General features: G+C 35.5%; 1 protein-coding gene across 7 annotated transcripts in view; it reads right to left on the reverse strand.

Annotated features, from left to right (window-relative positions):
- The window catches only part of LOC134542986 (uncharacterized), a 57,077-nt gene that overhangs the window by 1,186 nt on the left and 38,537 nt on the right, over nt 1–17,354 (reverse strand). For all 7 annotated transcript variants that reach the window (XM_063387636.1, XM_063387633.1, XM_063387634.1 and 4 more), the window contains exons 12-16: nt 7,585–7,780; nt 6,992–7,215; nt 5,611–5,727; nt 2,268–2,407; nt 545–688 (exon numbers count right to left, since the gene is read on the reverse strand). In XM_063387636.1, coding sequence (XP_063243706.1) covers nt 545–688; nt 2,268–2,407; nt 5,611–5,727; nt 6,992–7,215; nt 7,585–7,780 — 821 coding nt within the window. The remainder of the gene's footprint in view (nt 1–544; nt 689–2,267; nt 2,408–5,610; nt 5,728–6,991; nt 7,216–7,584; nt 7,781–17,354) is intronic.

Here is a 17,354-nt window from a genome sequence, read left to right on the forward strand (position 1 = left end):
ACTAACATGTCCACAAAAACAATCTTAACAATACAAACAAAAGTCGAAGGAGCTGGCAAGCTTTATCGTGACCTGTCTAACACAATTATTAACACACACTCAACATTGGACAAAATGAATATACTATCTTATGAATTTCAACTACTGTACAGCCATCTCCTAACTTTAGGGTCAGGAGAGCCTCTTAGATTGGTGATAGCCTGATAGGTTTTCCTCTGATTTAAGTTACTGTGTCCTGGCATTGACCAAAAAACAGGCTAATTTTAAGATGTATTAGTACAATAATTCATTACTTATTATGATTGTTAATGTATTTGGCACACTGAAATTTTTAATAATATTATATTTTCATGCAAGTTAACTTTTCAACAAAAACTTTTCTATAGGTAAAATTATTCTCATAGCAAAGCAATGAAATACTGTAGTTTTAGTAAAAAAAAAAAAACTCAGGCGGAACGTGACAATTTTTCATGCGTGCAGCCAGCGTTCATCTATTTATAAGACGTTTTCACGTCAAAAAAAATCACTTCCATTGACCACTGACCTTGTTTCTGGTAGAAGAGGATGTACACATTACTGTAATCTTCCTCTTGCGGCTTCTGCTTCGTCACCGTCTCATCATTGAAATGATACCAGTCGCTGGTGCGAGGGTTCTTAGAGTAGGCAGTATAGTGGCCAGCTGTTGAACCTAACGAGAAGACAGCAACAGCATGAGCTAAGCAAATCTATTTTTTAAAAAAATTTTTTTGCCATTAGTATATTTTTGTAAATCATCCTCAACTTTGAAAACAGAAGTCAATATTTTTAGTAATTTTAGTTAAATCTTAAATTTTTAATTGTGATTCAACATCAATAACAATATTGTTCCTTTCAGCTACTACTCAAAGCTTTAAAAATCCTGGTGAAATGATTTCCTCATCATACATACTTGCCCTGCAAAAAAATGGTTCTCATATCATAATCACAGAAATGAAGGTGGCCACATAATAGAGCCATCTATATTCACTTATTCAGTAACGTGTTTACTAATCAGGTTTAGCTTTCGATGTTCGGTTGTTTGTACATGACCTCTGGAAGAAACACATGTATTCAAAATAAATCTATTGTAACAAACCCTAGCCTAACTCTGACCACAGGACTTCTTTTAATATAAACTCATCATTTTTGTAAATCCGAAATAGTCTTTTGAAAAAAAGTAAATAATTAAAGCATTAACCAAACTGCAGTGAGTGATGACAAATTTTTATACAAATACATAGATTACAGACTGCTTGTCAATAAACAATGGTTGGTGCATAACAGTTGATTAAATAATGGGGTATTATTTTGTAATCAACAAAAAAACTCATGGTTTCTTAGGTTTGATGAATTTTGTGAGAAAAATTTGTGATTTTGCATACCACCATATAATTCAGGATCTATAATTATTTTTAATCTTTGTATTCCTTCTTAATGTAACAATTGAATATTAGATACGTTGCTCAAAAATGATTTTTACATTTTTTATAATTTTACAATTATCAATATGTTATTAGTGACTGTATTGAAAAAATAAGTTGTACACTATGCCAAATGTGAACTGTGCAGCAGGATACCAATATAGGGGAGAACTGTGTACAGAGGTGAAGTATGTATAAAAATGAGTTGGTGAAAGTGATTCTGATGTAGAGGAAGAAGAAAATTTTTTTTTTTATTTTTCAGTAGAGATTCATTCAAAAAATATTGTACTGGATGGTTAGTATGTGCATAAATAACTAACCTATGTTGTTTTTTAATAAATATAACTCCACGAATAAGTGTAATTTGTTTAATCAAAATATCTCAGCAGTAGTGTGAAACTCCGTGAGCAGCACAGTTATTCTACGTGTGCCGCGCCGAGTACGGTCGGCGCCAGCAAGTGACATGTCTGCTGCGTTGTGGCTGGGAAAATCTCAAATAAACCAGCCAGAGAGAGAGAGAAATAGTTTGTATGTGTGTGTGCATGTGAGTGAGACCATGTGGCAGTGTTAATGGTTCTTCCTCCCTGTATTTCTTATGGACCAATAAGCTGAGATCCAGAACACAAACATGAAACTCTAGTGAAGACATGTGGTGCAACTCTTTTTTGGGGCAACCCTTATGGTGAAAATGTTAAGATTTTTTTTGCCCAAAATTAAGATGTGGCCATTCTGCAGATAAATACAGTAAATCCCTCCCAACTACATTGAGGAATAATATAAAATACACTGGGAAAAACACGTGATCTCAGTGAGAGTTGGGTGTGGTACCTCCGTAGTGGCAGATGCAGGCGTACAGGTTGTAGGTCAGGGGCAAACCGTGCTGCAGCTGAAGTGTGACGCTCAGCCCCGTCAGGGGGAAGGTAACCTTGTTGTCCAACTTCATGCTGACTCCGTCATGGAACACAAACCTAACAAAAAAACACAGCCAGAGCTCAGCAGGCTATCTTTCCGCAGTCCGAGAGAGCAAAATACCACGAAGGAGGTGTAAAACCCATGAGTTTCATTTTTTAAAAAATTATACACCATATGTGATGGAAGATGGTATTTTATTTTATAGATAGGTATGAGTGAACTGACCAAGTATTTTATTATTCTTGTCAACAGTTTATGGTTAGGAACAAAATTAAAAATGCTTCCAATGTTCTAATACAATTTTTGGAAATTCAGTGCTACCAACTTTCTTTCCTAAATATTTGAGGTGGTAAATCAAACATTGCAGAACATTCATGACGCCGCCATATTTATGGCTTTGATATGTTAATTTAAAACTTCTTTAAAAATGGCACAGTAATCCACTGCTTATTTGTGTAAAAACCCGAGTACAGTAAAACTTTTTTTTTTTGCGACCACCTCTCTATTACAACCCGATTTCGAGTAACCGTGAAAAAATTGCCGAAAATCTGAAGAAAATCGGACAGAAAATAAGTTTCTTGTGGTGAGTAGCGTTTCTCTTGCCCAGTACTGTACTGCCGTAGGCAGCGCATATCTAAAAATAGATACCACTTCCTGTCGACCGCTGTCAGCGCTTGACAATCCCAATTCCACGTCCCTTTGGTGGCAGGGTGCAGATAAAGGTTTTTGTGGCAACGTGTTTACGTTTAGCTTTTTGCGAGTGTCTAGAGTGATACGCAGTTAAGGCAAAGCTACCTGCTGGATTTCTCTTGATTTTGATTACTATCGGTTGACAATGTTTTCTTGGTTTTTGAAGTCCGATTTAGTTTATTTTCTGGCTTGTATTTTTGAACTAATACAATGCAGGAAACACCCTCCGGACGCAGCGTGTGAACATGGTAGTCGGCCGCTCGCTCGCCTTTGCTCACCCTCTCCCTGTACCGTGCGCTGCGGCCGATCTCGGATGCTGCTTGTACTTGTTAACAATCACGTTATCTGCTTCATTTTAAAGAGAGTAAAAATATATTAAAACTGTCAGCAAATTGATAAAAACTTTGTGTGTCCGCAAAACAGGGCACAACACTGGCCCGCCAGTTGTTTTCATTCAAAACGTGGCTAAAGAACTTGTATGGATCAGGCTGAAAACATCCGGCAATACGTGTAGGTATAAGGAATCTTGCTATGAATTGAGATGTTATGTTTTTCGAGTAGATATACACAGCAACCGACTGGATGCATGCCCGCCTCGACTTGTTTTAACTGCCGCAGCGATGTTTATTTTGACAGCTCAAGCAATTATCTTTTCCCGTGGGTTGACAGAAAAAGGTCGCTTCACCCAGCATAAAAAAAAAGGCTACGCCACTTATTCCCCAAGCAGGAAACACACTGGCTGCCGTCTGTCTCCCCCGCATTTATCTTTCTTCTAACATTCCACGTACCGCCTCTCGCGCGAGCAATAACCAAGCGACCACGCATTGGGCCGTTTTATGCTTTGTTTGGTGACAGCAGCTTGATTTTATTCGGTATATTCCTTTTCATAGGACCCTTGCTATTAAAATACATTTATATTTAAGTTTGAAAGCTTGTAAATTCCTTGCCAGAGATGACTGAACGTGAACCTTGGTGTGAAACGTGACATATTTTGACATACTTTTTTTTTGGGTGTGTTTGATGGGGAGGGAGGTCCGAAAATATTTACAACGATCTTACCCCTCACTCACCGCTTTAGTACCCCATTCATAATAGCCAAATTTTATGGGAGAAGGGAGGGTGAAAAGAGCATTTTCTCACTGAAGGTTTTTCAAAGGGGAGCGAAGTTGGGGTGTTATAAGGGAGGGACACTAGATGGTTTATGTGTCTGGGAGGGATGAGCTAGCCTTGAAGAATGTTACCAAGGGGAGGGAGGGGTGAGCTTATGCGTCATGAAGCCGCTGCCGCCAGCCAGCCGGGCGAGCTTCGTGTACGCCCACTCGCGTTGCAGAACCTACCGCTGCCATATTTTTAAAAGAAATGTCCCATTATTTGTTTGTTATTCTTACATGAACATTATTGGAAGTATTAAAGCCGACACAAAAATACGCTGTGTGTTAAAATTAACAGATTTTAATGATCTTTCATTTCTTTTTTTCTTTTTTTTCTGATTTTCACATTTTGGTCAAAATGTCCGATTTTTTGACGGTTCCCGAGAATATATTCGTAAAATCACTGCTTCGTTAAATCCGGGGTTCTTGACATCGGGGTTCTAGTGTATTTAACTACGGCAAGCAGAAAACGTACATTTAAACGATGGACTTGTCATGAAGGGTTGAAGTGGGTTTAAAGCAAAGCCATCTAGCATTGTGAGTGATAGCATCCTGCCATTGTACGGCTGGTTTCTTAGCAAGTAGCGGGTGGGGGGGGGGGGGGGGGGGGGGGGGGGGGGGCGTGAAATCAACTGAAAATTTCGGAAAACATCTATTACAACCCCCCCTCTATTACTCCATTACGACCCTATTCCTGGGAACCTTGAGGGGTCGTTTCAGAGAGGTTTGACTGTATACAACTTTATTTTAATGCATTATTGATTATTCATTAAAGTTTTGAAGGGGGAGAGATAGCATAATGAACTTAATTTCCGCATCGTCACCAAAGTTTAGATTCATGACCATGTAGGTTCACCGTCGTGACACAAAATAAGTTGTTTGCAAAGGAAAACTAAGCTGTATTGATCACAAGCACACACAGTTAGTAACATATATAATAAATAAACTTCATAAACTATTTGCTTTCAACTTGTTCCATTTAAACTTTTCTGATGATTTACTATTGAATGCAGCGCTATTGCAACGTAAATTGTAAGAAATGCCTTTGCAGAAAGCAAGAAAGTAACAAATTAATATCATATGGAAAATGATGATGCAAGAAAAAAAAATACGTTAATCAAAGGGATTCCTAAATTCGGTACGTAAAAATTAGGTTCTACTGTAGGTTTTACTACAAGAAAGGCCAGGTTTTGTGATTCAATGTTATGGACAGTTGTGACAGCTAATAAAGACTGAACTTCTGAAGGCTATTTCAGTAAATATAAATTTGAAAAATTATTTGATTAAAAATGTAGAATCGAATGTACAATTATTCTATTCAAATTCAAAATTTTCAAGTACTCCGACCTCTACATGTCATTTAATGTAAATGCAAACAATTAAAATCTGCATGCAAGTTATTACTAGGAATGACTTACCTCTTCAGGTAAACTATAAGTAGGTCCGGATATCGCCAGACAGAAAGTGTCTTAGTGGCACATTGGTTCTTTTGACAAATGGGGCAGTACCATGGATTGTGTTCGTCCAGCTGTTCACTGCAACATTATGTGGGAAATATTAGAAAAAGCCATCTACTCTATAATAGAGGTGTGCGAAGAGAAATTTTTCAATTTGAATCAAAGTCTTCACCAAAGACGAAGTCAAAGATCCCTTACATATTTTGCTAAATTAAGAAAACTCCATAGATACAGCTATTAAATGCTTGAATGTGTGTTCAATCAGCACTTCAATCATACACTAAATAAGAACAATGTAGGAAACATTTATCAAGCTAACCAAAGCTACTGCTTGTAAACAGAAAGCAAAAATCACAAAACCAAAAATTATTTATTCAACACAGCAATATTAACTAATGAAGTACTTTCAAAATGTGAACACATTGCAATTAGGTATCGCATATTACTTTAAATATCTTGAAAACAGGCTTATATGCAAATTATGTGACACAATGTGAGAATTTTGCTACTTTCCTGTTGAAGTATAAATATACAAAATTTGTTATGAAGGTGCTTGGTGTCTTTTTCACACATCATTAATTAACATACAGCTCAAATGAATCAAACAATTTAACATTCATGTGCACTAAGTAGATTCTTACTCTTCTATAGATATATGTATTGTGTGAAAACATAGTGTCTCCAGTTAGGGGTTGAACAGTTCTCTCTACAATATCTTTTCCTATTCCTGGATCACAAAAATTTAAAACTTTTTATAGGTGATGAAATGAAAAAGGTGACCCCGAAACTGAAGTAAAGTTACAGAACGTCGCAGAAATCTACTGGCTGTAAACATTTAACTGACCAATTAATTACCGACTGAATTTTCAAAAAGTATAAAATGGAAGAAAAAATCACATTACATCACCACATGAAGAAAAAAAGGCAGATGAAATATTGAAATGTCTTCAACAGGATAATCTTGACTGTTGTTTGGTTCCACTAGCATGGATTTTTAAATTTTTTGCTACAATTTCCATTTTGATTAATTTTTCCAATTCTGTGAGCATAACAGGGTATACATAATATTTTACCCAAGTTGTTATACCTTGTCACAGCCTGGTATTCATCAACAGGCTACAGCACAATCGTGCTGGGAGAAAATAACTGACAAGTCCACAGAAGCAACTAAAACTGTCATAACTATTACACCAATCCCTGAATGTTGACATCAACAAGTACTCAAAAATAGGTACTATGTTATGTCAAGTCATAAAATGTTATACAGAAACTGTACTACAAGCTGTGGTAAACTACTCTGGTACTGTAATGCAATGAGCGAGGGAAGCATTGGCGACCTCACCTCTCGCTGAAGGCGTTGAGGCAGTCGTACAAAGACAGCGGCTCGTGGCGACGCTGCTTGCGCATGCTGGGGTGGTCCGACGTCCGCTCGCAGCACTCGGGCGGGAACGGCTCAGTGAAGCGGACGGCTAGCGTGTCCCCGTTGGTGAGCAGCACCTCGCCGGAGGCCGGCACGGGGCAGCCGCGGCAGTGCACCGTGTACATGCAGCGTGAGCAGCGGTACCCCTGCGTCACACACACACCACACACACTGCTTGACCATGCATTTTGTTGTGGCAATGCCAAACCTTGTACGTCAATGACCTACGTAAAATTCCTGGAGCAGATGCTGTAAAGATGAATGAAAGTAACTATTAAGTGCACTACTAAATAAAGTAAAATAACAATTTTTTTTTTGGCAAAGATAAGGTTTAAAACATTTTTTGGACCTCTTTAAAGCTTACCAATTTTGACAGAGGATTTGCATCTTCAGCAACATTTGGACTTTGTTGATTTTTTTTTACTTTCACAATCACAATTTGAAAATACAATAAACAGGGGGAGGAGGAGGGGGGGGGGGGAGAGAAAAACAGAGAACAAGTGTTGCAGCCTGACCTGGCCGTCCACGAGCAGGATAGTGTAAGTGGCGTGGCAGGGGACCAGTTTGCCGATCGCAGAATACAGGTCGCTGCCGGCCAGTCTGTTGGGCAGCCGCAGCAGCCGGGGATGTCCAAAAAGCTTCGCCATTTTCTTGTTGTTGTTGCCATCCCCCTCTATGTCCAGCCGCAGCACCAGAGGAACATTTAAGAACCTGCAACACACGCACTGTATTCAAATTCTGTGGAAATGATTTTATCTTGAGTACTCAAATTTTTTTAATGCAAAGAAATCTTAATTAAATCAATAACTTTTATGGTTTTGCAATTTATGTAACTAAAGGCAATTGCCAAAAAATGCAAACTGTTAGGTTTTCCATGAATAATTTTTCCTATCCTCATAACAGACAACAAAAAATAGTGTAAAATAATTTTTTTCACATAATGAAAAATGTAGAGTTTACAGGAAAAGGAATATATGTGTTTTTGTGATTAGTAAAATTGTAAATTAATTTAAGGTCGCTCCACCAAATTGAATTTTGTTGACAAAATAACCAAACACTTAGCTTTGTAAAATTGTTTTGGTTAGAGTATTTAAATAAAAAAATTTAAATTTAAATGAAGCTAGTTAAGTGAATCAAGCCAAATCAACAATTCAGTGATTGAATATTTGACTATTCGCTTATCATCCAAATAACATTGTGTAAACTGAGCGGCATAGTTATCAGAAGTGACAAGAACTATGTATTTTTTGTAGTTTACAGTGACTAATGTACACAAGTACGGAATTATGAATAAGGTTACAATACTATGGATTTGTACACTTAAAAAAAATTCTGTACTGGATTGCTGCATAGTGCATGAAGAAATTTAATTGTAAACATGCACGTTGCATTGTGTGATGCATCTTCTCATTACATATTTATGACTATCTAAGATGATAAACGGTGGTACAATCTTTGTCTCTGAAGTATTGACAATGAGACAGTTCGTTGTTTTCAGTTCGTATTGATTGGTGCTATTGAGTTTGTGTGTGGTTTCAGTTAGCTTAAGTTGGCTAACATAGCAGCTTCAGCACTAGAATAATGCACCACAACTGTATAACAAAAAGTGTGGGGTGCTTGATATCATTTGTCTTAAATTCTCTAGCACTATTTTTAGGATGCAGTCATTAAGAAAATGAATATTTGAAATTAATAACAATATGAACTTAAAAAAATAGTAATGGGGTGCTTAATATCAATTGTCTTAAATTTATTACAGTAGAGCACCCCTCAATCGTAATTCCCACAAACGGAACTCCCGATATCCGGAACTAATTTTCCAAAAAAATTAAAACATTACAAAACATCTCCAAAACATTTCCGCACTGGAACGAGGCGTTTTTGCTTTTGCCTGACTGTACATGTCTTGTAGGCGCGCGCACGCCTGTCAAAGAGCTAATTATAGCCAGTCTTTCCCACGCATTGCGTAAATACACCGCTGGTTTTCGCGTCGGACGTGAATTACTATAAAGATGTTTATGCTATATGTAGTTTTATTGTTTCACTATATCAAGTAAAAGGAAAATTCCAGCCGGCCCGAGAGTATGTACACCGACTCCCACTATACACGCTGAAACACGTGATAGCGAGTAACATTTACTTCCGACGTGTGATGCTTTCAGTTTGTAGACAATAATTTAGTGTACAAATATGTATTATGTACATATTTATACGTTAATATATGGTTAAACAGTCTACATTTACCTGAAATTCTCTATCTCTGTGTTTTTAAACGAGATGCTTGAAGTGTTATTCTTGTGTATGTGAAATGTAAACTGTGCGTGGCAGTGACTATACACTCTCCAGGAAGTGTGAATCACTAGCACGTCAACACAGAAGTAACACAACACTGCAGCTGTAGTCCTACTACCTCCCCCGAACCATTGAATATATATAACTTATAGAAGTCGCGAGGGGATAGGATTTATTATTCCAATTTTCGGATCCAAAACTGAGGTAGTTGTTAGCTCCGCCGCTAGACAGCTCTTCTTTCCACAAGAGGGTACTCGTAGTTACCAGCTTCCACGCCAGAGCGCTGTAGCGTCGCTTTTTTCAAGGTCGTGCGCGTAATTCTCTGTTTCACTCTATCGAGAGGCGGTGCCTTTTGTTGAAATCCGAGCGCTTAGATACCGGCGGGCGCAACTGTATTGGAGGAGTACGGCCACCGAAAAAAAAAAAAAAAAGTGCGGTTAAAAGATGCCAACATCAAAAATTAAGTTTTAATAATAAGAAAACTACAGAAATTTCTTAAAGCGTATCAGATTGGAATGTACAGTATAGTGTACATTCCCACTGACATTCGTAGTTCAGAATTTATAAAATGTTGTGTTAACGGAGTGGCGCATTGAGTAAAATGGTAAAACATAATTTGGAATAATTCTTGACAACGTTGAATGATTTTGGTAGCTATGAAACAACTATGGCTGCGATGACTGTTCAAACGCGTGCACAGGATCGGCGCACAGAAAGTTCATTAACTTTTAACTTTTAGGTTATTTTCTGTGCGCGACCATGGTGGTAGCCAATCAGCAAACAGTTTAAGTACTACTCGAGTGGGCTTATAAAAGAACAATTGTCACGAAAGCAGGGGCGTAGCCAGAGGGGGGGGGGGGGGTTAGGGGTTCAACCCCCCCCCCCCCCCCCCCTTAGCATCAAATCTTTAATTAATTTCTTATTCATCACTCAAACAAATTTCATATTGAAATTAATAAAATTTTTACCATTACAATATTTAAATTTAAGAACCGAAAACTGCTAAAATAGCACTATTTTACACCTTAAAATCCAAATTTTCCCGGGGGAGAACCCCCGAACCCCCCGCTTTAATACGGGGAGCCATGCTTAACACCCCTCATACACAAATCCTGGCTACACCACTGCACGAAAGTATTGGTGCTCTTGACTTGAGTAGTTTGTTATTGTTTTCAAACACGCGATAACATAAAAATGGAAGGCACATTTGATAGCTTTTTGATAGCTGTAATAGAAAGTAAAAATATTTTGTATGACAGGGGATCCGCAGGATACAAAAATGAAGAAGCTAAATTAAATGCTTGGAAGTCTGTGTCTGAATGTGTTAAGGAAGCCGGATTTGAAATAAACAGTGATATATATTTTTGAATGCTCATTGTGTTTTGTACGTAAACTTTGAAATATTTAAAATATTTCTGGCTTTAACGAAAACCGTACCACAATAACAACACACGAATCTAAACAAACGTCACGTATGCCAACTTCAGTGACCAAAATTGTGAACGGGAGTTTTACATTTAAAAAACTTTTTTGAATGCTTCCGGTATTATTTTGTGTTGTGTTGTGCGTGAATGTAGCATCAAGCTCTGTGCTATCTCTGTGCGTGTGTGCTATCTGTGTGCTGTTTGCGTGCTATTGCGAATGTATCCCGGCCTTTATGCTCGTAAAAACGATGCGCAAGTATTTTGAATACAAATATATTTTCTTTTAATAACCGAAAGGTAAATATTATTTCCATGAAATATAATACAATTCTTTAAACACAGACAACATATAAGAGCTATTTTTTGTTTATTATTCCATCTGGCGTGATAAATATTATATTTTAAAAACTGTTTGTGGATTTTTAATATAAAATAAATATTTATTTATGACATCAATTTAAGTTGTTCAAAAAATTCACTTTGGTATGAATTAAACCAAATTCATGTTATCCAGGGCACAAAATTAGAAACTACCAAAAAAGATTATTTAACTTACATTGCTGTTTTGTGTAAATCTGTGCACGGACTTAGTAAGTGACATATTTATAATTCCTCATTTTAGCAACCCATTTTAACACAAGAGAAAAATGATTTTATACTAAAAAATTATTATTTTAAACCATTAATTAGCAGGAAACATGTATGAATAATCTATTTAAATTTGCATTTGAACAGTGAATATTATTTTGCAATAATAAATATTTTTATCATCGTATATTACTGATGAAAAGTTTGTATTTCCATCTAATCAGAAGTATTATGACATAGTTAATTAAATTGCTTTACAAGTTTTTATTCACATGAAAATCATTAAAAATTGGTTGGGAAGTTATATAAATATACAAAAACAAATCATTATACATACAATTTTATTATCTTAGTGGATTTAAATTAATGGTGTCTCAGTGACTACTGCGAAGAAAAAAGTCTTGCGAAAGGTTTCCTCGTAATTGAAATTCGTCAAAAAAAACTATCATTTTTGGTGACATTTCTGACAAGTGGTACGATGAAATTTGAGACTGGTAAATGAATGTTGTGAAGCAATAAACAAAATATCACATTCGTGAACTACAAATGCATAATTGTTTTTATTTTATAATAAAAGTGTATCTAATAACCCGTGGCTTTGCTCACGTAATTTCCGGGTATTGCTGATATTCTACCATTTTAAGAAAATATGTATTAAATTTCAAAGATTTTTGAAGAATTATACACAAAGAACTGTCAAGTATAGAACATATTTTTACGACTTATTTTTAATTGGTTTAGCGTAAGTCTATTTTAACTTTTATTTAAAATTAAGTACCTACCTTATTTTCTATCTCCCGGTTTAGTGACTTTGAGAATATATTTTTCCTTGATGAAATCTTAACTCTTTTCCATCCGACGAAGAAGCCAATTAAAAAATAAACTAAGACCCCCACGCACTTATTGTATGTTAGGACTGCCATCGTTTTAAATTACTGTAATTTTTTTAGTTATAGTCATGCTTAGTATAATAACATAATATGCCTTATTACGCATACATTTCAGTATTCATGAAACCAATGCATTTTTATTTGAAATGTAGAGCAGTTACCAAATTTCTTATCTCGCATATTGATCTTTTGGTATGGCTAGTATTACTTAAACTAAATTTTTGAATTTTCACTGATGCACTGTTTTCCCTTTTCTATGTGATTTAGAAAATATAGCAATATACGTAAACCAATTAAACCAAAATCATCCTGAGTTTTTATTACCGAAAAAAGTTAATAAAAAATTTTAATGTGCGTATTTTAATATTGAATTTATATATATATATATATATATATATATATATATATATATATATATATATATATATATATATATATATATATATATATATCTTGCCAATACTGATTTAGTGGGTTATATTTTTTTTTATTTTTAAAAATAATATCTACCCTTTTACTACTTAATAGATAACGTTGAATAAGAGAAGATTGTTTAAGGTATGTTGATTTTCCTTGCCAATATCTAAAAGTAAATTTGTACAAACGCGAAATATAGTTTAAATAAGTATTTTACTTTTAAAATAAAACCATATTTTGAACGTAACACTGACTATTGGCCCAATACAAAGTTTTAATAGCTAATTTTCACTTCACTCGGGTACAGAATCCCATCATTCAGTGATTTCCGTGGCTAGCTTCTTTTGGGATTTCATCATTCTCAAACGACGGTAAGGGAAGCTCCTCTTCAAGGTCGCCTAACGATGCTGATAAGACCTGCCGGGTAATTTGAATCGTTGGTCTGGGATTTTCGGGGGGGGTGAAGGATGATGTCACGACTGGGCTGGTTAACCTAGTTCTGCCAAATACCGCCAGGGGCGTATACGGCCGATACACAGCGATGAAAGCGATCGCAGCGGCGGAGCTTGGAACTACAACAATTCTTCTAAGAAACCGGACAGAAAATTTAACCTGGGCTCGCGACTTCTATACATTATATATATTCAATGCCCGAACCCTCTTCTTGTCCTCTTCGCTCACGCACTCACCCACCCACAGAGATAAGAAACACCCGCTTGCCAACTTGCTAGAATGAAGGTAATTCAACCAGGCCGGAGTTTTACGACCCGGCACGTTTTGAAAACAGTACTTATGTAGATCTATATATTTTTTATTGTATGGTTTTTTATAACTGTGGAAAATATTTACAGTACAACTTTGGCTATACATATAAGTTAATATGTACAGCATGTAATGGCTTTTTTCTTTGCCTCCCTACCGCAACTCCCCTTACCCGGAATTTTCCCATAACTGGAATAGACCTCCCCCCAATGATTCCGGTTGAGGGGTGCTCTACTGTATCACTATTATCAGCAATAACAAAATTATTTGTAATAGATTTTCTAGGGCCTGGAAAATTTCGGTGTTTTCAATATGCAAAAAGCGGTACTTTCAAATTAGAAAAGCGGTGGTTTAAAGTCGGTATTTTCGTTATGCAATGGAAATTTTACCGGTATATTAAATGTTGACTAAATTGTGCAGTTATTGAATATAATAGTTTACATATTTAATAAACAATCCATGTATACTAGGAATAGGCTAATATGCATAATAACAGCCAATTAAATCCAAAACAGTTACACAAAACAGACACATTGCTATAGATGTTTGCAACTACAAATTTTATTTTATTTATTTTTTTTTTTTTTGGCTGCCAATGCCACATGCTTAGCCGACTTTAGGTGTTTGTCAATGAAATCTTTTCTATCCCATGAAACTTTACAGTTGCAAAATTTGCACATCACTGTGCTATTGTCAGTACAATAAAACCCATGTTTCTGATACTGATATGCTCGTATTTAATGGAGTGGAGGAACACGGGTTGCCACTTGAACAAACCCCAGCGCACAAATGAGAAGAAACTTAGTGTGAACTATACCCCAGATCAATTTTGAGCATCAAAACCATACACGAACACTGCTTATGTAAAAATAAGGTAATTATGCTGAAACACAAGACTTGGGTTAAAGGATACTTTAACCTTGTGTGGATCAAGTAGAAAACATTCGGCTATAAACGAAAGAAATAAGAACAATGCTATCCTGAAATGCTGTGACATGTTTTTGGAGTAGATAATCACAGCGACAGACCGACAGGATGCGCTCCCGCCCGTGCCGTCAGCGATGTTTATTTTGACAGCTCAAGCAATTATCTTTTCCACGTCCCTTCGCAGCGTAAAAAAAAAGAGAAAAAAAAAAACACGCTGACAGTTTCTCACGCAGAAGGTTGAAATAAGGGAGGGAATGTGTTGAAATGTTAGCTGTTAAAAAAAAAGGGGGGGGGGGGGGGGGTTGGTTTTACATGGTTTGTGGCTCTGGGAGGGATGAGCCTTGAAGAATTAGCAGGGGATGGGAGAGGTAAGCGTCGCGTCACGTCACGTATGACGTCAAGCCGCCGGGCGGGTAAGATAACATGACAGCTGAGACGGCTTTTCGTGCGATAGTGGAGGCGCCGAGCTCGTCTAGACACTGCCGCGTGGCCAGTCTAGAGGGGTGGTATCTATTTTTAGACGTCTTTTGTATGCCTGGCTGCTTACAGTACAGCTCTCGCCAAGATAAACGTGAACGCATAGAGCCCAACAAAGTGTAACAGACTTGTTTTTCAGCCGATTTTACTCAAATTTTCGACTTTCTCTGCTTAAATTTTTCATGTTTTCTCAAAAAAAGGTCATATAAACGGAATGGACGCATCAGAGGGGGCTCGCATAGGCGGGATTCTACTGTAATGGTACTTTTCGGGGATATATTCGCAGTGTAATATAGAAATGTTGTGGTTTTCGCGAATGTACTTACTTTTCGCGTTTTCATGCGAATTTTCGCAAAATTCGCGATCGCGAAAAATTCCAGGCCCTATCTATCACTAACTTTATGATATGGTTGATACAACAATTTTAGGATATAGTCATTACGAAAATTACTATATAAACTTAAAAACAATAATGAACTTAAAATTAGTAATAGGGTGCCGGATAACATTTGTCTTAAATTTTCTTTTACTAATTTTAGGATATTGTCATTATGAAAATTTCAGGATATAGTCATTACGAAAATGAAAGAAGAGAATACCCCACACATTTACTTATACATAGTTGTGGTGCATTAGTCGGCTATTAGAGAAAAGCATAAATATTAAATTTAATTTTTTTAATATTTAGATCATTTGATGTTAAGAACGTTTTTTTTTTTATTTTTTAATTTTTTTTATTCAATCTGTACATTTATTTACAGTTACATGCATTTCAGAAACGGTGCAACTACAGCATAATATTAAGAAACCTTTATTAAGATGACCAAAACAGTTGCTGTGCAAGTCTTACTCTATGTTAATAACACTGTATCACTGTTTGGGACTTTTGATTATGGTAGGAAATTTTTATTACAAACATTGTGTCATCACACTGGCCGAAAGTGAAATCAGTGTGTCAAGATGACAGACAGGCAGTGGTTGTATCATGCATGGTCCTCCAGAAATTTTGTATTATTTGAATATTGCTTTGTGTAACAATCAACCCTCACAAGAGAAATATGTATTGTTTGGGGAGTGAGAGAGAAGGGGAAATCATCTGTCTCTCTAGTTAGGAAGAACAATATATTCTTTTCCTATCACTGGGTTGTAGAAATGAAAAAACTTATTGTATATATAATAAAATTTAAAATTTAAAAAAAAAAAAAAGACAAAAGCATGTACATTACGCAAATATTGTATACAAAATTTTTTGTTTTAACTGAAATGCAGGGAAAAAAAACTACGTAATACTCGGTTCATGAAAAGGGGAGATATTTTTGAACGAATCTTCAACAAATGTTCAGATTTTATTATTTTATTTATTTATTTATTTAATATTGTAACATGCCCACCAACAGCCGAGGGCTTTAGCGGTGGGCACAACACATATATACAAGGACAACATATAAACAATACAAACAAAATACAAACAAACAAGTAAAGTTAAAATAAGTATAACTATTAAAAATAAACATCAAAATATAAAATGCATAAAAAAAATACAAAACATAGACATTACAGTATAATGAAATTACTAATTGCAGGCTTATGTAAAAATTAATTTAAAAAAAAAAAAATTATTACCTAGCTACACTTTCACAGATTAAGATGATCAATTTTATTGAAATTAGAAATGAGTCGAAAAATTATATCATTCTTTTTATGGTATGTACATAAGGTAGAAGTTAAACGGCTGTTAAATTGGGGAATTCTAATGCCAGTATTATCAAGAATGGACTTACAATTTAATTTTGAACAGTAACAGTTTTTAATAAATACATAATCCAGATAGATACGGCGTTCAGAAAGAGAATCCATAGTAATCTGAGAGAAGTTTTTAAGTTTAATTATTTTATCAAATTTATTCTGAATGGATTCTAATTTATTGCTATCGGAAGGATTAATTGAATTCCAAATAACTGAACAATATTCTAACTTAGATCTAAAAAGTGATAAATAAAGACAAAGAAGAGAGTCACTGTTTGTAGCATAGAACGTAATATATTTGATTAATGCTAATGTTCTATTTGAACTAGTAACTAAGTAATTTACATGCAAGTGAAAATATAATTTTGAGTCAAGTAGTATACCTAAATCTTTTATAGAAGAAGTGATTGGGATTATTTTATTGTTAAGAACATAATCATATTTTACAGGATTATATTTCCTTGTGAAGGAGATAATTTTTGTTTTACTTGTGTTAAGAGTTACTAAATTTAATAAGCACCATTTATTAATTTCATGTATATCAATTTCAAGTAACAAGCAGTCATTGATAGAGTTAATACTTCTGGAAATTTTAAAATCATCGGCAAACAATACACCACTCGAATGTTTCGGTACAAATGTAATATCATCAATGAAAATATTGAAAAGTAATGGAGAGAGAGTGCCACCCTGCGGGACCCCAGATGGAACTTTAAAATATGAAGAATAACTGTTGTTGATGGAAACAAAAAAGCATCTATT

This window comes from Bacillus rossius (genome assembly GCF_032445375.1).
Source record: "Bacillus rossius redtenbacheri isolate Brsri chromosome 9 unlocalized genomic scaffold, Brsri_v3 Brsri_v3_scf9_2, whole genome shotgun sequence".
NCBI classification, from domain to species: Eukaryota; Metazoa; Arthropoda; class Insecta; order Phasmatodea; family Bacillidae; genus Bacillus; species Bacillus rossius.